General features: G+C 46.8%; 1 protein-coding gene across 1 annotated transcript in view; it reads left to right on the forward strand.

Annotated features, from left to right (window-relative positions):
- Window positions 1–21729, forward strand: part of LAPTM5 (lysosomal protein transmembrane 5) — a 185820-nt gene that overhangs the window by 131670 nt on the left and 32421 nt on the right. The window contains exons 4-6 of the mRNA XM_086957509.1: window positions 2921–3049; window positions 4688–4816; window positions 5451–5546. Coding sequence (XP_086813635.1) covers window positions 2921–3049; window positions 4688–4816; window positions 5451–5546 — 354 coding nt within the window. The remainder of the gene's footprint in view (window positions 1–2920; window positions 3050–4687; window positions 4817–5450; window positions 5547–21729) is intronic.

Consider the following 21729-nt stretch of genomic DNA (forward strand, 5'->3'; position numbering starts at 1 on the left):
AACATTGTATTTGGAGAGGGCCGTGTCGGGAGTATCCAAGGGAGAGAAGTCCGGGGGGATAAAAACATCTTTAAACGTTTCTGTGGACACCTTGTGCCACTGCCTACGCCATAAAGGGAGGAGAGCAGGTTGGGGACGTTCCTCTGTAAGGGTAGGGAGGGAGAAGCTTATCAAAAAATGGTCGGTCCACTCCACCTGTGTGGGAGGGTAACAGGTCAGAGTGTGTGAATTAGACAGGATAAGGTCAAGAGTGTGACCAGCACGATGAGTAGGGCCCTGGTTACACTGTTTGAAGCCCAGAGTTGCTAGATCAGCCAGCAAGGTATGGGCTTCAGCATTATCGACCAATTCGCTATGGACATTAAAGTCTCCAAGGAGTACAAAATTAGTCCCCATGCTAATATATGGGGCCAGCGTCTCCATAAGGATGGTGGAAGCATCTGAGCAAGGGCCCGGAGGGCGATACACCAATGCCCCCTTCCAGCTAGCCTCCAGGTTGGAACCAATTTTGAAGACCAGGATTTCAATGTCCCTGGTAGTACATTGGTCTAGAATGGTGATGGTAAAGGTGTCCTTATAAATAATGGCGACCCCTCCGCCGGTCTTAACAGGGCGGTCCAGCCTAAGCATCTTGTATCCCAGAGGAACATTCTCTGATTCAGTTTTCTATGGACATATCTGCAGATAGAGAGCAGTTTAATCAGTGGCGTAGCAATGGGGGGGAGAGAGGGGAGGGGGGCGGTTTGACCTGGACGGCACAAGTTTTAGGGGAGGCGGCCTCCCACTCCCCGCTCTTACCTGTGCCTGTGGCCGTCGTAGGGCGGCAGATGCAGGGGCCGCCACTGGTGGCCAAAGTTCTAGCTACGCCACTGTGTTTAATAGCAGTTAGAAACCAAAGGACAGCAGTTGGGGATTTCATGATAGTTTTAAAGTGGGGTTTTCAGAGGAGTTTTAAAGTGGGGATTTCAGGATATTTTGAAAGATGGCAGTGGGGCAATGGTTCTGTTAAGAGCTCTGAAGCTTTCTCTTTTGTCTGATAGTGCTACGAATCTCTAATTTCCGAGAAGGCAATAAACTGAGAACAATAGTTCAGGATCTGACACGAATTAAAAACCTTAATTAATCACAGCCAGCACTTGAGGAGGCATAAGAAGAACATGCAATGTAGACTTGCTATGAGAGTGTCTGTCAGGATCTCGTTTTCACGGGTCCTGTGACAAGCCAATGCAGATTTTGGGGAAAAAGATGGAGTCCAGTGCATTGCCTACTCTCCATGCAGGATAACCTCCTAATTTTTGGCAAACAGTATTTGATGGGGGATTAAACCAAATGTTAAATCCTGCTGATGTCAGGATCCACCGTTAATGTTTCAAGTACAGGGTCTCTTTCTCTGCCAGGCGACCCATGAGGCTTTTTACATTGAAATAACAGAGTGAGGACTTAGTACCATTACTTTCCTGTACCTCACCTTGTGATTTCGTTTTTAGCCCACCACCCCTCACTAACGGTTGAATATACCCTCACAAGCTCTATGGAGTCCCCAATGAGCTCACCATAGCCGCATATAGGTCGAACACCACCTTATAAGCCGGCCAAAAGTGGTTCTTTTACTTAATGCAAACCTAATATGACTCTTCCTTGTACGTCTTGTCTTTGTCCTATGTGTTCTGTGTAGAAAAGCTTGAGGGAATCCCCCTCTAACAGTTACAGCGCCTTAGCGTGCGCGACACATAGAGAAAATAACAACACTCACTTAATATAGTTTATTATTATTTGCACTTTTTCACCCTCTTTTGGTCCTGAGGAAAGCCAGCTTATAACAAAGGCACTGGCTGAAACATGTAGACCACACTGGACGCTGGAGGTCATTGTAACTCTCCCTTAAAACGTCCTATTGCCTTTTTAACCTGCTAACAGAGGCCCAGTTTATTAAATATTGCTAATACCCTCGGGTGCTGGGACCTCCTGGATAGCATTATAATTTCTCACCTTCACACCCCTTCACTGCACACTCAGCAATATACCAGCTCCGCAGTCACCTGGCGTTGAAGCACACCCGGGGCACATTCGGTGCCACTGTGGTGGGCCCAATGATGAAGCATGCCACCGACTAGGTCGGTGGGTGAGGGCTTTCAAAGGAAAACAGTGTTTTTTCCACATATTATCACTGCTGACGTACCAGAGTCTCCCTAATATTTCCCTTAAACTAGCTAGCCTTTATTGATTTATATATCAAGTAAATTAGTAACATTGAAAACGATTTGTAATGTGCAATGGGATATCTGGGGCCTAGCCAGAAGTATCACTGGTTCATGGCCAGACCCAGTGTGAGAGGGTGTGAAAAGCTTGCTCTAGGCAGGATTATGGCACTCCAGCAGAATCTCTACCTTTGGGTTATGGTATGGGAGTCCCTTTGACTGATTGAGAGGATTTACACTCTGGGCTGTGAAGAGTATAGCTTAATGCATCACTTGACTAATTGATAATAATTACACATTTGGGCAGACTGGATGAAATGAAGAGAGATAAAAGTGCCAGATAACTCAGACAGTGGTGATAGAACCGAAAACACCTATATCTGAAGGAGGTGTGTGTGTGTGTGCGTGCGTGTATGTGTGTTAGGTTTGCACTATAGAAATACCACATACATACAAATCTATATTTACGTATCTATACTTATCTCCTTGATCTGTTGGTCCCAAATATTTTAGCTGCTATATTCTGGTACCTCGATATTCCCTACTTGATATTCCATTCTTTAACGCCTGTGATGCAATGGAACCACTCATTTCAGATTTTTTTAAATTCAGATTTACCTTCAATGTAGAGATATTCTACCTATTGTACATCTTTTAAATAGTTATGTGCATTAATGGACACCAAAGAAGCTCTAAAAACACTGTACTTTGCTCTCTTGTAGAACTTGGAGAGATTCCTGCTTCCATTTGTTGCTTTACAAGTCCTGGACTTCCTCCTCTACATCCTCACCGTCTGCAGCACCTACATTCAGCTTCCGGCCAACCTGCAGTTCAGTACGCTGCAGGACTTGGTAAGAACCTCTAACGGGTTGCATTAGAATCATCCATGTTATCATCCATGCTATTAAGTGGAACAGTATTGTACCATGGTAACCATCACAGTGGGAGGAGCTACCCAGGGCTTTAAGTGAGATGAGAAAAACTGCAGAGTCTCTCAAAATGGGAATGGCCTATGTAATTAGAGGCATGACTTTAAAAAATTCAGCTAAAAATCTGAGTTTAGCATATTGTCTGATCGACTGGTATTTTGCTGTTTTTGTCATTGCATCCAAATATATAGTTCAACAAGTAACATTACACCTACAACAAGCCAGAACTATATGCTTTGTCAATGGTTGTTAGATGCAAAAAAATAGAGAAAAGCAACAACTATGGCTTTTATTGTACATAATATTGAAAATGCTTCAGTTCTGAAATTATGAGACTGTGAAAGGACTATAACGAGTCTCTGAAGTTACAGCAAAGGCAATGAAGTTTTTTTTCCACTCTGAGGGCAAAAATGGAGAGTCTGATAAGGACTCGTCTCAGCACCTGCTTATTAAAACTGCTGGTGCCGAGCAGCGGCAGGACCCGGCCCACTTAAAGCCTTGAATATTAGGACAAAGGGCATGTTCCAGTCGGTATTCTGCCAGATGTTGTTGGTCATAAATATCTCAACAGTTCAGCTTAAAAACAAGTACAGGATATTTAGCATGCCCTTTCTGGTGGCCTTCTCACTGACGGTCCTCGAGTGAGGAATAGAGTCAGTCAGTCAGGTTTTCCACAATTAATATTCATGAGATACTTTTAAATACAAGTGAGCCCAAGGGAGGTGGAAGGGGAGAGGGGGTCGTCTGAATTTTTTCTCTCCTGCTTGAACCACCGAGATGTAAGAAACAAAAAACTATTACCAGCTCCTTCTCGGAGGGCGCTCCCAAAATGTGGAGTTCTGCTTCCCCAAGAGATCCAGAACAACCTCTTGTTTGAATCTTTCAAAAGAGATATGAATTCCCTCTTGTTCGCGAGATAGATTCTTAGCTAACCCCCACCCTCATTGATTCTTCGGAGTGCTGGCCCTCCCATATCTTGATCCACGCCGAAATTGCTTCCCGAATGCCGTACTGCATTGAGCTTCATTTTCCTTTGATCCAAGTGCCTACCTCCCTCCTCATCCATTGGCTAAGATTTATCTCAACTATCCCTCTCCCCTCCCCCCGGTGGCCTACTAACCCTAACCCTGCTTCATTCCCTTGAGCTTTCTGAATTATTTATACATCAAATTATCCGAGGATTTTTGTGATAGCCATTTTGCTGGACTATATTGCTGTTCTTTTATGTGCTCATGCTTATTGTGATTTATGTAACTTGCACTGTCCCATTTTAAGCGCTCTGATGCCCTCAGGCCTAGTAGGCGCTATGGACAACTCTGAAGTAAATACATCAATAAACAAACAGATAAATAAAGATGTCATATTTTGATGCCGCCCTCAAAGACTTTCAGCAAGGGGCCATGGTCTATGCCTTACACTGCTGCATACAGGACAAGGGCAATGAATGTATGGAAGGGCCTGTTTAACGTTGACAGGGCTTCACACAGGCCTGTAGCACCCAGCGCACCGCCCAACAAACCCAAGCTCCATCAAACAGTTGTATTTCCTTTGTTTCTTTAGACGGGCCCATCCTCGCAAGACTCCTTCACAGCCATGCAGATAGTGGACTTCACCCTCAGCCTCTTAACCCTGTGCAGCTCCTACATGGAAATCCCTGCGTACCTCAACCTCAGGTGTATGAAACACATGGTAGGTCAATTGCGGCGCTGATTGACAAATGTCACCCTGAGGGTCACAGAAGAATCATTGTAGTCCAACTTGACTTGCATAACAAAGATTCACATTCTTATTCTTCATGTGTATGTTTTGTTTATGTTTACTGTGCCCATATTGCACACATTGCAAAACATAATTGCTGTAGGAGCCAAGGCATTAATTATGTGATGACTTGCAAAGATGCAAATGTTATTTCGAATATTTGTATAGTGCTTTAGGCCACACCTCATATAAGTGCTGAAGGAGAACAGGAGAGGTGGAAAAGAGTATCTCGTAGAGGGGCAGATGGATTGAGAGAGGGCAGAGGAACAGGAGGTAGGAGGTAGAAACGTGGAAGACCTGAATCCCCATAAAATTCAATCCAAGCCCCTTTTAACACCCCCAAGCGAGCACAATTTACAGTTTAACACAGCACATTCTTAGCTTATCTTTCTGAAACACACACGTTGGTCTAACCTTTAAATTGGAGTATCTGAGTCAATCAGACAAGGTTCACCCTCTGACCCTCAATTTGTATGTATGTCTTTTTTCTAGGGGCCCAACCCAGTCATCTATGTTACATGTACTGTTCAGCTAGACAAAAGATTCTCTTTGTTTTCTATTTCAGAATTACTTTCCAAGCAAGCAAGTCCTATCGCCGCAGAAGTCAATCAAAATGCTAATCTGCATCAGCATTATCTTCCTCGCGGTCACTGTTGTGAAGGTAATTCCAGTACTTCAAGTGGGCTGATAAAGATGGGGTACTCTAAAGGGGATGTAGCAAAATATTAATAAGTGGAAAACAAATAGAAGAAGCATGACCTCTGTGAATAAGGTTATGTCATAATACATGTGTCATGGAATCACTCGGGGTCAACCTGGCCCTGGTCCCAATGGCTCTCCTGATGGACCTAGTGCTCTCACGCTTCTTCCTCTTGGTTCTGGATCTTTTGGTCTTGACCCTCTTGATCTTCAAGGTGTCTCATCGTCTACTGATCCACTCTTTTCTCCCCTTATTCCTAACATTACTCATTAGTTCTTCTGGTCCAGGTCCTTTTGGTATTGATCCCCCTGTTGTTAGCACTCCTGATGGTCTTAGTGGTGATGGGTTTGGCCCTGCCCTTGGAAATCCTGGTTGTGGCAATATTAGCTCACTTTAGCCTTATAGAGCTGCCATGCTGGTCATTCTGGTGGTTCTAGTTTTGCACCTGCTTGTGGTCCATGTTCAGTAACCTTGGCTCTCATGCTGACCCTGGTCATCTATCTTCTCCTTCTGGTTCTACTCCTTTTCCTTTCTGACCTCCCCTTCATATTCATGGGTGACCTCCTATTTGTCTTGGTTCTCTTCGTCTTGGTTGTTCTGTTTTTGGTCATTCTGACCATGGTCTTCATGATGGAGCTCCTTCATCTGGCCCTCCTGCTCCTCCTGGTTGTTTCTCCCCCTATCCTGGTTATTCCTGTCCTGATCCTGATGATCATCTTGGTCCTTATCCTCATTGTCTTCCTGGTTAACCTGGGCACCATGGTTTGGGTCCAGCTGTTCGCCTGGTAGTCTTGGTCTTATTCTCCTTTTCCAATTCCCAATTTACTCGGTACTCCTTGCCCTGGTCCTGCTGGTCCAGCTCTTCCTGGTCATGACCACTCCTAGACCTGATTATCAGGGTTTTTGCCCTGCTGGTACCAGCCCTTTTGACCTTAGTCCTCCTTGTCTTCCTCCTGGGTCTTCTGGTTTAAGTGGCTTTCGGTCTTCTTGGTTTTGATTCTTCAGGTCCTTGTCCTCTGGTCTTGATCTCAATCTTCCTGGTTGCTCTGGTGCTGAAGTCTCTGTTCCTCCTAGTGGTCCTAATGCTCATCCTCCTCCCAGTCCTCCAACAGCTCCTGATCCATCCCATCACACGCCTCCTATACCCAATTCTCCTCCTCCTGGTGTTCCTCCTCAACATCCTGGATCTTCTCTTCCACTCCCTATTACTCCACTTCACCCTCTTTTTCCTCCTTTCTCGCTAATCCTCTTCTCCCAACATTGTCAGCCAGCTATGACCTCCAAGCAAGGGGAATGCAGGGTCTGTCCTGTGATATGTCCCTCTGGCAGCCCTGTGCAGATGTGTAGAGGTGCCTTTGAGCATCAATTGCTTGTATACAGAGTGACTGAGAGAAAGGATTTGTCCCACAAAAAGTATCAATACAATTTAACAAAAGCATTTTCACCTTTGAACACGTTCATAACAAGAAATATGAACACCTGCAAGTGAAGCAACCTTGATCTAGATGGGTACTCAACCTAAGGAGAAATTAGCCTGATGGTGTTAATAATTACCCTGCCTCCGCCTTTAAGCGTGTCACTCAATTTAGCAACCAACGATTTCTAGAGCGCTGCTCATCACCCATGAGGGTGTCCAGGTGCTAGGTGGGGCTGCTGCTGGGAGTTGTCAGTTGAACACTGAGGTATTAAGGCCATCTCTGAACTTCTAGATGGTGAATAAATCCAGAGGTAGAGTGGGAGGCCACTGAAGGTCTTGGCAGCCAGGTAGGAGAAGGTGCGGCCGCTGCTTCTGCGGAAGCAGACCGTGTAAGCAAGGGAGAGGGAGGATGAGCGTAGAGGGAGTTCCCAGAGTCCAGGTGGCTGGTGATGAGAGCTTGGGTGACGGTGCGTCTGGTGTTGATGAGGAGCCATTTGAATATTTTCCAGAGCATGCGGAGGGTGAGAATGCAGGCTGTGGACACAACATTTATGTGCTTCTTCCAAATTGGCTTGTTGTTGAGTATGATGCCGAGGTTTTTGGTGTGGTCTGTGAGAGTGGGCGAGGAGCTCAGTTCCGCTGGCCAGCAGGAGTCATTCCTGGTTTTGTGTTAGGGGGTTGGAGGATAGGAAGAGGATGAACTGAGAGTCGTCAGCATATGGTATGGCAGGGCTTTAAGTGGGCCGGGTCTCAAGGGGTCTGAGCACCGGCAGTTTTTTAAAGGGGGCCTCGAAACAGGTCTCTATCGGGCTCTGTTTTGAGCCCTGGCACAGGCGCTCCGTTTTTTTCCGGACTGCAGTAACAGCAGTTTGCTGTCAGTGCAGTCCAGAAAAAAGTGCCAGGGCGCACAGAGCCTGATAGAGACCCGTTTCAAGACAGCAGGCACATCGGTGTGTACGTGCTCACATTGCTCACTTCTCACTAGGGGAGAAGTTACGGCATGACGTCATGCCAGGTGAGCGTTGTGGGGGAAGGGAAATCCTTTAAAGAGTCATTTTCTTTCTGGATTTCCCTTCTATTTCTGAAACGCAAGAGCAGCAACATTGCGGTAGGGTCACCAGGGCTTCAATTGGAAGCTTTTTCAATGTTATATGTAACCAGCCATAGTTGCAGCTTATTTATCTTATGGAACTGATAACCATTGACAAAGCCAATAGTCCTTACTTGTTGTAGGTGTAATGCGACTTGTTGTCTCACATATTTGGATGCAATGACAGGAACAGCAAAATACAAGTCGGGCGGCACACTATGCTAAACACAGATTTTTGGCGTAAGTGTGTTAAAGCCACGCCCCTAATTACATTGACCACGCCCCTTTGAGAGACCCCCCAGTTTTTTCATCCCACTTAAAGCCCTGTGGTATGGTGTTCAAACCATAGGATTTGACCAGCGTGGCCAGGGGGGGCATGTATGTATTGAACAGGGTTCAATACATAAGGCGTAAGGTGTAAGGCGAGAGGCGTACACCCTAGGCTCTCCCGATGAGGAAGGAAGCAATCCAATTAAGGGCATTTCCTTGGATCCACATCTGATGGACGCTCTGTAAGAGTAGTGAAACACAGTGTTGAAAACTGTGGTCTCTCCCTGGTCTAGGAGATATCAGATTTCATCTGTGGCTGCGATTAGGGTGGGTTTCTGTGCTGTGATTAGTGCGGAATTACGATTGGGATGGATCCAGGAGATTGTTGATCTCTAGGTAGTTGGAGAGTTGTCTGTTTATTGCTTACACCGGGACTTTAGCTGGGAACGGGAGCAGGTAAATGGTGATGCGTCGGCTTCTTACACTCAGGGGAGTGGATGGGTTTGTTCCTTACTGCTGCTCAGTGGAGTTGATGCTCGCTTCTTTACTGTGTGGGGAGGTGATGCGTCGGTTTCTTACTGCTCTCTGGTGTGATGCGACAAAATGGCACCTCAATGGGATACTCTTCTCTGGTGTGATGCGAGAAAAAGGCGTCATGGTTACGGTGTGACAACATTGATGCAATGTGTGCACATCCGACGGCCGTGCGGCAACTCGCTGATCTTTGGAGCCGCGACAGGCCCTGCGACATGCTTCTCCGGTGATGCGACGTCGACCTCTGCAATGGAGGCACGCGTCTCCGGTGATGCGCTGCGCTTCCGCGATGTGATGATGACAGCGACAGCAACGGCTCGCTTCTTCGGCGCTGTGACGACAGCTGCTGCAGCAGTGACACACTTCTCGTCGTTGCGTTGCGCTTCCAGCTCCCAGCGAGATGCAGTCTCTCAGAAGGCCCTGCACAACAGCAGGCACTTCGATTCCCAGCAAGGGAATTCAGGGAAGAGCTGGTTGGTGAAGTCTTGTATCCCTGAGACTTCAGGCAGGAGGCCTATCTCTAGTTGAAGCCCTTGGAGATTCTTCTTCAAGTTGATAAAAAGCGCACTCAGTCCTTTTCTCCTTTCTTTGGCAATGAAGCAACCACTGCAGGCCAACCCCCAAACACACAGCACAGGTGTAGTCTCCTCCTTCAGCTTCCTGGTTCTCCTCCTCAGCAAAGGTTTGTCTTGATTCCCAGAAGTGATCAAAAGTTCTTTGGTCTGGGTCCCAATATTTATACTCATTTTCCCTTTGTTCTGTTAAGGTAGAGAGGCCTTTGCCTAGTCCAAACCAGTCATGGTCAGTTCTGGAGCACTTTGTTGACAAGACTCCTTCTTTCCTTTCACAGTGTAGGCCAGGGACATCAGACGCACCACAGAAGGTGGAGCCAGCATTGTGGAGGAAAGGCACAGCCCTATTCAGGGCTCAGGTGCAACTCCTCCCTCCCATCTGCATGCAGATCTCTCTATTCAGCCCTGTGCTGAATCACCCTGTCTCCTGGAATCCCCTAGCCCCTGTCACTCAAACTCCAGACAAGGAATACACAACCTAGCCGAGGCAGGCTTGAATAGTTACGCAAGAAAATACCTACTTTCTAAAAGTGGTATTTCCAAACACAGAATCTTAAAATCAACTTCACTAAAAGATGCATTTTATCATTCTGAGTTCATGCATACTAAACTCGAATTTCTACCTAGTTCCCTGAGTCAATTAGGATTATAGAATGTTATATTCAAACTGCCCATTCTGGCCTATGGAGACCAGGTAGCCTTGCAATAGTGAAAAACGAAAATGGCTGTAGTTTACTATTAGGACATGCCACACACATCAGGGCATGCCCTACCTTTTACCTACAATGCACCTTGCAATTGGGCCTACCTTAGGAGTGACTAATACGTATAAAATGGAAAGTTCAGGGACTGGCAAGTGGGTGTACTTGCCCAGTCAACACGGCAGTACCAGCCTGCACATAGGCTCTGCAATGGCAGACCTGAAACACACTTTACAAGCTGCTCTGGTGGATGGCACAATCAGTGCTGCAAGCCCACCAGCAGCATTTGATTTACAAGCAGTGCACTGTACTAGGTTCTGACAAGTAAACCAAACAAGCCAATCAGGAAGTCACTAATCCATACATCAATTTACCATAGGGAGCACTTGCACTGTGGCACTGAACAGCAGTGGCACAGTGCCCAAAAGCATCTAAAACCAGCAAAAACATAAGAGGCAACAGAAAAAAAATGAAGGGAGACCCACGCCAATGGTCCCAGGTCTAACAGGTTTGTTCCCAAAGGTGAACATGTGGTGGGGGGCAGGGGTCTGGGGGTGCTCTTGAGTGGATGGAGCTCATGATGGTAGAAGTGGTTTGTGTGGTTAGCTGATCCCACGTAGCGATTATAGTGTTTGAGGTAGAGTCATTGCTGTTGAGAAGTTCATCAATGGTGCCACATGTTAGTTGCTGGTCGAAGTGTTCGTAGATGGAGGCAATTTTGTTGTAGAAGAAGTCCACGAGGGTGCAGCAGAGCTCCTTCGAGGGGGTTACGGTGTTGTCGGTTAATAAGGGGTTGGTGAACTCTTTGATGATGCTTAAGAGTTTCTTGCTATGGTTGGAGCTAGCTTTGAGGTGGGTGGCTAGGGCTTCCTTTTTGGCATATTTCAGGCATATGTTATATTTATTGAGAGCTACTTTGAAGTTGGCTCGGTCGCTAGGTGTTTTTTTGGTGCACCAGATTCTTTCTAGTCATTTGCAATTTCATTTGGAGATTTTAGTTCAGGAGTGAACCAGCTGGTGTGTTTGGAGGGTCTTCCTTGTTTTACAGGTTTGAGGGCTGCGCATTTGGTGATCCAGGTATTGAAATTTTGGATGGTCACCTTGAGACAGTGGTGGTGTCCAGAGTGAGGTGTTGAGGGTGTTGGCCCATAGATATTCTGTTACCTTGCTCCAGCTCCTATGGGTGGTGCTTTTCTGGTCGGTGGCAGTGGGGGTGGCGGTGTTGGGGGTGGTGGGGATAGAGAAGTGGACGATTGAGTGATTGGACCAGGTGATCTCCGAGGTGTGGCAGTATTTGATTCCGTGGCTGGCTGTAAAGATCAGGTCCAGAGTGTGTCCCGCTGTGTGCGTGGGGTCGGTGATAATTTGGGTGAGGCCGAGGATGTTCACGCTCTCTAATTAGTTTGCAGTGTTGGCGTCGCTTCGGTTGTTAATGTGGAAATTGAGGTCTCCACGGAAGATAAAGGTCTCGGAGAGAATGGCTGGGGGGGTAGGAAGTCGGAAATGTCCTTGCAGAAGGTGGGGTGTGATCCTGGTGGTCTGTATGCGACGGTGCCCCTGATGGTGGACTTGCTTTCTGTGTTGAGTTTGAAATTGAGGTGTTCCATATTGGGGGTGGTGTCATTGGCGGCTGCTGCGCAGTGGAGGGACTCTTTTTGGTTGATTGCTATACCACCTCTGTATTTTTTGTCTCAGTGTATGATCCTGTAGCTGCTGAGAGTGGCAGTGGCGATGTCTGGTGCAGAAGCAGGGTTGAGCCATGTCTCAGTGAGGAAGACGACATCGGGGTGGGGAGGTGATAGTGTCCCAGATTTCTGTGGCGTGTTTATGGAGTGATCTGGAGTTGATCAGGAGGCATTGGATTTCTCTTTTGTCAGTGGGTATGGGCTGGGTTCCGTGGGGGAGGGGGGATCGGCAATGTTGGCAGGAGAAAGGTACTACCATTGATCGAGGTGAAGTGAGGGCTTCTGCTGGGTTCTGAATATGGGAAGAAGCCATCAAAAAGGGTTCTCCGAAGGGATCAGCCTCAAACAACCTATTTTTTATTTGCCACAGCTCAGCGCAAGAAGGACCTGGTCCTCTTTATAGACTGAGTTATTCACCAGTGTATTCCTTCCATTGACTTTCCCTATGGGACTGCTGTGCACGAGAAGTGTGAGATACAATATAGCTAATATCAGCTGAGAGAACTAATAAATTAAACCAGCTCCTGACAGGCGTGGCAGGGAAAACAATTGTAATTAAAGTCACGTAGCCCTGCAACAGTAGCTCTGGAGAAGCATAATTGGCTGAGTAGGGGAATGCTGGGGATCTCCCAAGAATTTTGAGAAAAGAGAAGACAGGCATAACTAAGAGACCTTTAAATCCTAAACTACTATGGAATTATTTCATCCTTCAATTATTGGAGGTTAGGAACGAAGGGAATGGCAGGTTGCCAGGCATGGGAGAATTGGATGTCAGCATTGGCAGCTACGAAGTGGTACTGAATACCTGGTGAGCCTGGATTCATAGGACAGTGTTTGTTGTGGACGTTGTCACGCTTCTGTACCATGCCGATGGTGGTAGGCAGTCATCAGAGCTAGGCTCTAGATTCAGATGTCTGCTGGGCAGAAAGCAACGATGTCTGGTGCAAATGCAGGGCACTGCACGGGCGCTTCATGTCTCCTTATAGGAACACAATCCAACTCCAAATGAGAGGAAGATAGCACACATTCCAGGGGATACAACCACTCTAGCCCATGCCTGCCAGTGTCTATCTAGTACATCTCACCAAGGAGCTGAGGGAGGAGATAAATAATTTAATAATTCGATTATAGGGATATCATTTTGTTTAACCGTTACACCTGAAAACGGCAAACTCTCTCTAAATGAAAGCAAATGGGCTTGGAAGGTCTCATTGAAATGTGTTTTCATTTTCCTTTTAGTTAGTAAAGACAATTTAATGAAAAGCTTTAGATGACAAAAAAAAGAAAATCTTAGTCGCTTGAAATATTTGTATATCACGCTGGCCGGTTTCAAGATGACGCACCCCGGCAGATTTCCGTCACGTTTAGCTGCAGATGCGCGCATTGTAGAACGCTGTGCTCGCGCTGCGCACCACACAGGTGCAGCCAGTCAGCCACGCAGGCAGACGTACAGCGGCGCGCGAAGATCTCTCCTCCCACAGCCTCGCGCTGCAGTAGACGCCGAAGGTGACCTGCATTCCAAGGGTCCTCTGAGGCTACTGGCTGCTCTAGCTTCCTCACCGTGACCAGTGTGATTGTGCAGGGCACAGGTAACGGAGGGCGGATGTTGGCTGAACATTGTGTTTCGCGAAGTGACAGAACGCCGAGTGCCATCCTTACCCTGGAATGGAACCGAGGGGCTGCAAATTAGGTTTTCCTTGGCACCTGGGCTGTTTGACCATACCTGGCCACGCTGCACCAAGAGCTGCATGAATCCCAGCAGTGTGCGAGCAGCAGGCCAGGTCGGCAACCAGGCACGCAGAGACATTAGAATATTCCCTCAACATGGCCGTGTCGGCCACAGGCACGCGCGACTTCTCACTCGTAAACCCTTACAAAATATGCGATGCAGTTGGTATTTGCGTAGCACGTGCCTTCTAAAAGCGCTGCTTCTTAGCCCTGCTGCCCCGCTGGAATGTGCGTTGCCCCGTTGTTCTGGGCTCGTTGGCTGCCAATGCAAATGTGTTGCCACGTGCCTCTGAGGGGCGCAAGGACCAGGATTTGCTTTTAGACTGTTTGTTCGGTAAGAGTGCACAGCGTTCTGTACGTGTGTTTGTGTACACTGAATGTGAGATTTGTGTGCATGGTTGCCATGCCAGGTCTCCTGGGTCTAGGTGAATTAAGGGCAGTTAGTGTTGCCACTGTCATTGGACACAGAGTAGCCAAATACTGCTGTGAGCTCACAGAATTGCCTAGTATACTTTGCCTTCTGGGGCTGTTAGGTGGAAGAGTCAACATTACCCTTGGAGGGTTATAAGGTAGAACGTGGTTCATCAACCACGAGCATCATTCACTCCAAATCAATTTTATTCTTTATGTTATGGGAACCCTTGCTTCGTGCCTCATACTTTGACTGCCCTATTTCCAGCTTTTAGTTGGTAAGGAAAAATGGACAAGAGGAAATTGACCAACTACCGGAGGGCATTTATATAGCATACTAAAACACTGCAGGCCAGTGGCGGCTGGTGACATTTGAACCTGGTAGGGCGGAAAATGATTTCCGCACTGTAGCTCGCGAGCGCGGCGCGCGTACCCGAACAGTTGGGTGGCCAATTATGCTGAGCACAGATTTTTTTTAAATGCCTGTTTTAAGCCACGCCCTTAATGATATAGTCCACGACCCCTTTGAGAGACCCCAGTTTTTTCATCCCACTTAAAGCCCTGCGTGCAGGGCCCACCCTCGGACTCACTCACCTGCGCACTTCACTTGAGCACCAGTTTCGATACATATTTGACCCATTTATTTGTCATGCACGGGTGGGGGTTGAGTGAATTGCCAAGAATCACAGGATGTTGTGCGTTCCTGCTGCGACTCGAACCTGGTTCCCTAGTGAGATACTAACCCAGCCCAACGCTGCTTGGCATTCACCCAGCCATTGCATGTGCTTACCAACCCAGGTGACGCGCCCCCCAAAATGCAAGACTCGCCCTGATATTGCCCACACCAAAATAGGCTGCTCCCGCCACCGCCAATGCTGCCCGACTGCCTCACTGAGGTAACAAGCAGAAAGAAACAAACTGCAATGTGACGAGCCCGCTGCAGTTGTGAATAGGATTAATGCAAGTTACCACAAAAATTTAGCAGAAATACAATCTAATAATCACCATAAAAAGGACCAACCAGGGCAACTACGAAGAAATGCCCCCAGCAGGCGTACTGTTCAATTAGCATTGTGGTCAATAACACATTTAACCAAATGTGCGCATATATGAAAGAGGCTGTGATGCATGTTTAATGCCCTGGGCTACACAAACACACTCACGCACAGGAAAGTGTACTAAAATCAACACTGTGGGACTAAGTAGTTAATTAGAAACCCTTTGGTAGATGTCATCAATAACCATGTACGTGCCTCCCGATATTACTGATGTGAGGGCCATCTTAAAACCTTATGCCCACGACTAGGGGGAACAGATTTTGATAAGCAACATCTATGAATGTCCAGACATAAAAATAGACTTACTTCTGTCCCGATGTTTGCGTTGCCTTGAAAAGCTGTGTATTCCCAGCGACGCGGCAGCGTACATAACATTACCTATGGCACGTCCTTCACCCTGAGCCCCCCTCTGTCTCCCCACTGCTGCCGCGTGCACGCAGCTGGCGTCCTCCTGCGCCCCTGAAACAGATACATTAACATTACTTAAAGAGAGTATACCTTTCAACTCTCATTTACAGGACGACCTGGCCTTTGTTCCCAAAACCATGTATTTTAACAATTACAGAGAACACCGGGACAGTCCTCTGAACACCGAGAACGTCGAGGCAAATCCGTGAAATCTGGTCACCCTACCACGACTCGCTTGCAAACTAACCAGGACACCTTCCTAACAGTCACGGCTCGCTCACAGTGGGGGCCAGGGGGTGGGGATAAATAAAATAAAAAACTTACCTCGTCTTCGTTTGACCGGGTCCGCACCATCTCTGCTCTGGGGTCCCGTTGGCGCCTAGACTGATGGCTGCCAACTTGCCGATGACGAGAGACAGTAGTAGCCAATCCTGATGCTGCTCTCTTTAGAGGAGAGCTGCTCTCTAAAGAGAGTAGCATCAGGATTGGGCTGAGCATTGAAAAAACGTCGTTCGTTTTTTCAGCAATGGGGTACGTTGCATTAGGCAGGCAAACCCCTAATCGGTGGTTTTTTTTAAAACCACATAGCTATTTAGTTAAAAAAGCCCTGCCGGGCAAACACCACATGCGCAGTGAGTGCGCACTGTGCCGGCACAGAGTCAGTCCAGCGCCACCCAGTGTCAGACAGTGCATACTGTCCATGTCCATGACACACACCACGGCCGCAGGGCAATAATTACCGGGCAATTTATTCGAGCGGCGCGTTAATTTATAAAACTTTTACTAACGCGCCGCTCGAATAAATTGCCTGATAATTATAGGTGGGGCAACGCCCAAACGCCCTAATGGTAAAACCGCCGCTGCTGCAGGCAGGGCCGGTTTTATTGCTGTTAGCGCCCAATGCAAAATTAATCTTTAGTTCCCCCACTTCCCCTCTTCCCCCCACTACCTCTTCCTCGGGATCGCTCACTACCACCTGACAAAAGTTCTCCTCCTCTCTCCATAGCCCCTCTAACATACATTTCATTTGTTTTAAAGTGCTGCAAAAGGATGGCTTTGCTAATAAGAATGTATATCTACTCAAACAAACCATTATCAGCATCATAAGGAATAGATAATGAAACACTGGAGAAAACCATAACTCCCTAACCTATTTTATGCAGTTTGCATGCAGCTCTTTGATGACAGTTCATTACAGTCACTGTTCTATATTAGGGTTGTATCTTATGAACAGAGGTAACAAAATAATCTCTGTGACTAAAGCAGTAATCCATCAGCTATCCACATAAAATTCAGATTTGTGACCTGCATGGTACGCGTTCTTTGCACTAGGCCTATTAACACTCTGTGCTACTTTATGGTAAATCAAAACTGCCACTAAACAAAACTCTGATCTCTCTCTCTAGCAGGAACATTAATTACAAGAGCTATCTTGATATTTTTGATGCCGCCTAAAAACTGGATGTACAAGTAACTCTGCCATAGGTGTTTTTAGTTATAGCTAAACACAGCAATGGTCAGCGCCCAGTGCGGCTGCACCGGTAGCACTGCCCTAAAGCCAGCTCTGACTGCAGGAGCCTCTAGGCACATCAGTTAGGAGGTTGATGAAAGAGGGAGGCATTAAAGAGGTATGGGGGTATATTAAAGTGTAAACTAGCCTTCTTATTTATTCCCAGATCTGACCAGGCAGATTTGTCAGACATATTTGTCAAACACCAGTGCCTCGATCAGCAACTGAAATGTAATGTGTTGTAGGATTCCTGGAATCAGTGTACCTCTTTCTGCACAGTGTCAGGGGCCTTAAACATTAAAAAGAGCTCCTGCTGTCAGCCTTTTCCTATTTAATAGTATAAATATTGACATTTATTTGGTCTATACATGCCAGAAACCTACGGCCAAGATTTACTAACTTTCTCTCAATGCAGCGCTGTGAGAAAATCTGCAGGGCTACATTGATCGAACATTAAAGAAATGTGCAACCAGGGCTCGAGTCGGGGTATCACGTGGGTGGATCACGTCCCCCCACTTATTTTACCAGGAGCTCGATAACTATAAACTGCAACTGAGTGCAAGCCACCTTTCATGACGTCACTTCCTGTCGTGACGTCAGCGTCCCCCCACTTCTTTTTTTAGGACTTGTGCCCTGTGTGCAAAGCTGGGTTTTATGGAAGTTGGACAATTTTAGCGTGGTGCTAAGCTTTGTGCTATTGCATACTTACGAGCCAGTGGTGTCTTGAGAGAGATTTTCTCATAGGGCAAACCTCCAGTATAAATTTCCCTGTGAGGCCGACCTCCCAAAAGTAGGACCCAAAAGTGTGTAAATATAATTGCATATATTTCATATGTAATATGTAGGATTGACATGTTATATTATGCATGTTCCTTAATTGCACTCGAAAGTTGTTCAGCACTGCCATTTTCATATCTTTCCTTCATGAAGTGCCGCCTCGAAGAGCCTATATATCATCTGTACAAAAAATACATGTATGATAAACATATGATAACAGCTTGGATAGTACATTGGTGCATTACGTGTGGATAATAAAGCTTTAAAAAACCAGCTACATTAACATATACATTTGCAGACTGGAAAATGTGAAGACAGTGTGTAGATTATGAGGCCGGGCTTTATCCAGATGTTGGGGTGGGTGAATATATCTCTGACATTCCCTCCATAAAACTCTCCATCACTCCCAGCCTATATCCAGCAGATTCTCTGCTACAGAGACATCTTGGGGATGCAAGTTTAATGCAGTGCCACAAAATTCTCCTATAGAAGGCAAACTGTTTGTGGGAATCAGTGCAGAGTCCAAACCTATCGGTGTCTATCGTAGGTTCAGGATGGCAGGACGTGTGCAGATTTGAGAGGAAATACCGCTGCAGTGAATTTACACATAATTAATGTAAATAATAACACATTTACATAATCTCGGATTAGCCTAGAAATCTGCCATGCATCTAACTAGTGCCTATTTTGTATAGGTGTTTTCTAGTGGTGTGTTTATCCTCTGAACTTGTGGTGGAGGCCCGCACTCGTGACTGGGGGCCCACAATGGTTTACTGAAGCACAGAGGTCCCACCACTACTGCGAACATGGGCGTCCGCAGGGGGGGCAAGGAGGGGCGCTTGCCCCCCCCCTCTGGAGCGCCTGTCCTTGCCCCCCCTGCGGACGCCCATGCTTTTATGGACGCCTTTTGTCCGTAATTCTGGGTCCCACATGGAGTAGAGCTGTTCGCTGCGAGAGGCCTTAACTCCCTGATGGGGCGCCTCGCACTCCTCCTTGCAGCCCCTCCAGCCCATTGTCATTCTGTATGATGCATAAACTCAGATGCATGCACACATATGCTTACATACACACACAGGCATGCATGCACACATTCACACACACGTATACACACATGCAACCAGACACGCACAGGTGCATACACTCAGACGCATGCACTCACGTGCACCCACAGGCACGCATGCACGCATTCACACATGCGCACACACAAATGCAACCACACACCCTCACGCACAGGTGCATACACTCAGACACATGCACACACATGCTCACATCTACACACAGATGCACACATTCACACATGTGTACACACACACACACACACCCACACAAACATATACACACACACACAAACACACACACACGCGTCACATTTATTAAAGGAGCATTTTCAAACAAACTATTGGATTTGCAAATACTCACTTGTTTTCGCTAAACAGGATAGCTGCTCCCTTCAGTAACTAAAATGGAGAAGTCAAATCTTGAACTCTCCACAAAGGTGCCCCTCCGGGATCAGCTTGTACAATAAATGCTAGGAACCCCCAGGATTGTGTGTGCCAATGAGTGGGCTTATTAGTATTTATATGGATTGAAGAGAGGGACCCTAAGTTAAAAAGATGCTGTTACACACATGCACATAGAACAGCTGTCTTAGTACTCACGTGCGAGGGTGTACTGGTGTCGCAGGTTACTTGTGGACTCTCCTGAGGGTCACAGAGGGAGGCAGAGAGGTATCCAAGAAACCTAGCCTCAGAGGGAGGCAGAGAGGAATCAAAGAAACCTAGCCTCAGAGGGAGGCAGAGAGGTATCCAAGGAACCTAGCCTCAGAGGGAGGAAGAGAGGTACCCTATGACCCTAGCCTCACAGGGAAGAAGAGAGGTACCCTATGACCATAGCCTCAAAGGGAAGAAGAGAGGTACCCTATGACCATAGCCTCTCAGGGAGGAAGAGAGGTATCCAAGGAACCTAGCCTCAGGGGGAGGCAGCAGTTAGGTGCCTCAGGACCCCAACCTCAGAGGGAGGCAGAGAGGTACCCTATGACCCTTGCCTCAGAGGGAGGCAGAGAGGTACCCTATAACCCTAGCCTCAGAGGGAGGTAGAGAGGAGCTCTATGGCCGTAGCCTCAGAGGGTGCCAGGTGGTAATTTTAGGGTTCCAGGCGGGTATGGGTGTTGCTGTGCAAGGGGAAAATTTTAGCGTTCAGTGTGGGTATGGGTTTTGGGGTGACAGGAAGATAATTTTAGGGTTCAGGGTGGGTATGGGTTTTGGGGTACCAGGGGGGTAATTTTAGGGTTCATGGCGAGTATGGGTTTTAAGGGGCCAGGGGGTAATTTTAGGGTTCAGGGTGGCTATGAGTTTTGGGGGGCAGGGGTAATTTTAGGATTCAGGGTGGGTATGGGTTTTGGGGTGCCAGGGGGATAATTTTAGGGTTCGAGGTGGGTATGGGTTTTGGGGTGCCAGGGGGAAATTTTAGGGTTCTGGGTGGGTATGGGTTTTGGGATGCCAGGGGGTAATTTTAGGGTTCCAGGTGGGTATAGGTGTTGGTGTTCCAGGGGGTAATTTTAGGGTTCAGTGTGGGTATGGGTTTTGGGGTGCCAGTGGGGTAATTTTAGGGTTCAGGGTGGGTATGGGTTTTGGGATGCAAGGGGGGGCATTTTAGAGTTCAATTGTAGGGGCCAGGGGGTTTCTGGATTTTGGGGGGGTGTCAAGGGGCTACATTTAGGTGTCAAGGAATGTATGAGTTTTAAGGGGCCAGGGGGGTAATTTTAGGGTTCATGTGTGCTCTAATTGTTGTCCAGTTTCAAATGCAGAATTTACCACTTTTTTTCTCAGCTTGGCCTGAGTAGTACCCAACCCTGATTGTCTGCCATTTTAGCCCCGCCCCTATTGATTAACATTAGCCATGCCCCTTCATTTGCCAGGCTAGACCCCCCCTCCCGACCCTGGAAAAATTTCTGCAAGGCCTCCACCACAAGTGCGTAGGCCATTTGTGATCCGGGATCTCATGTTCTTGGGTGTGGGACTTCTTTTTCATCAGCAGACTTTGACCTGGAATAAGAGAAATGAAGGTTGAAACTGTAGAAAGAAGTAGGAAGAGAAAGATAGAAAACAGCAACAAAGGGGAGAAAGCAGGAAAAATGAAATATTGGCCAAGGTAATATGTCTGGCACTGGCCACCAGCCCTTTGACTTTGTCAGTGAATGGATGATTGGTTATGGTTTCTACAAAACTTTATTGTTGGGGAAGCTGCCGGGCCTTCATCATAAAAATGGTTGTGTCGTACTCTCTGCAGTCCAGATATATAACTCTGATATCCCGATACGTTCCCTAGCTTCTGCTGCTAACTTACTCCACTGTAACTCTCTGCACCTTGCATCTTCCTTTTTCCACGACAGCACTTGCAGAGCTCCATGAGAATCTTCCTCTCTCTCCCCCCTGCCTTCCCAATACAACTCATGAAGAAGGCCTTCCAAGTCGGGAAGTTCAGACCTCAGAGTATTTCACAAAGCTCATAGTTTGCAGAAGGCTTCATTCAAAGTTCCTCATTTATTTACTCGATTAATTAAAATTACAAATCTTCACGGGATAGTCAATACCGATGGGAAACAAAGAATATAAAAGCTAAGGAATATATAAAAGCGAAGCATACAATATGCATATGTCAAAAATCTGATTACCCTGACACAATGATCAAAATAAGTACATAACAGATAAAAGAAAGAGGCACGGCTACTTGGTCTGCCACAATCTATATTGCCCCTAACTAGAACACTAAATAAAAAGAGACTGACATGGTGACTTGCGAACCCAACATCCATCCATATCTTTGTATTTCATATGTAAGAATCATCCGACCCCTTTACGGCTGTCAATTTACACTGTGCATGCCCAAAAATACATGTCTCAAATATCAAAATTTAAGAACACGGACACTTTGATCAAAATAGGTGAAAAACAGATGAAATAGACAGTACTAATTGATCCTCC

This window comes from Lissotriton vulgaris, chromosome 2_1 (genome assembly GCF_964263255.1).
Source record: "Lissotriton vulgaris chromosome 2_1, aLisVul1.2, whole genome shotgun sequence".
NCBI classification, from domain to species: Eukaryota; Metazoa; Chordata; class Amphibia; order Caudata; family Salamandridae; genus Lissotriton; species Lissotriton vulgaris.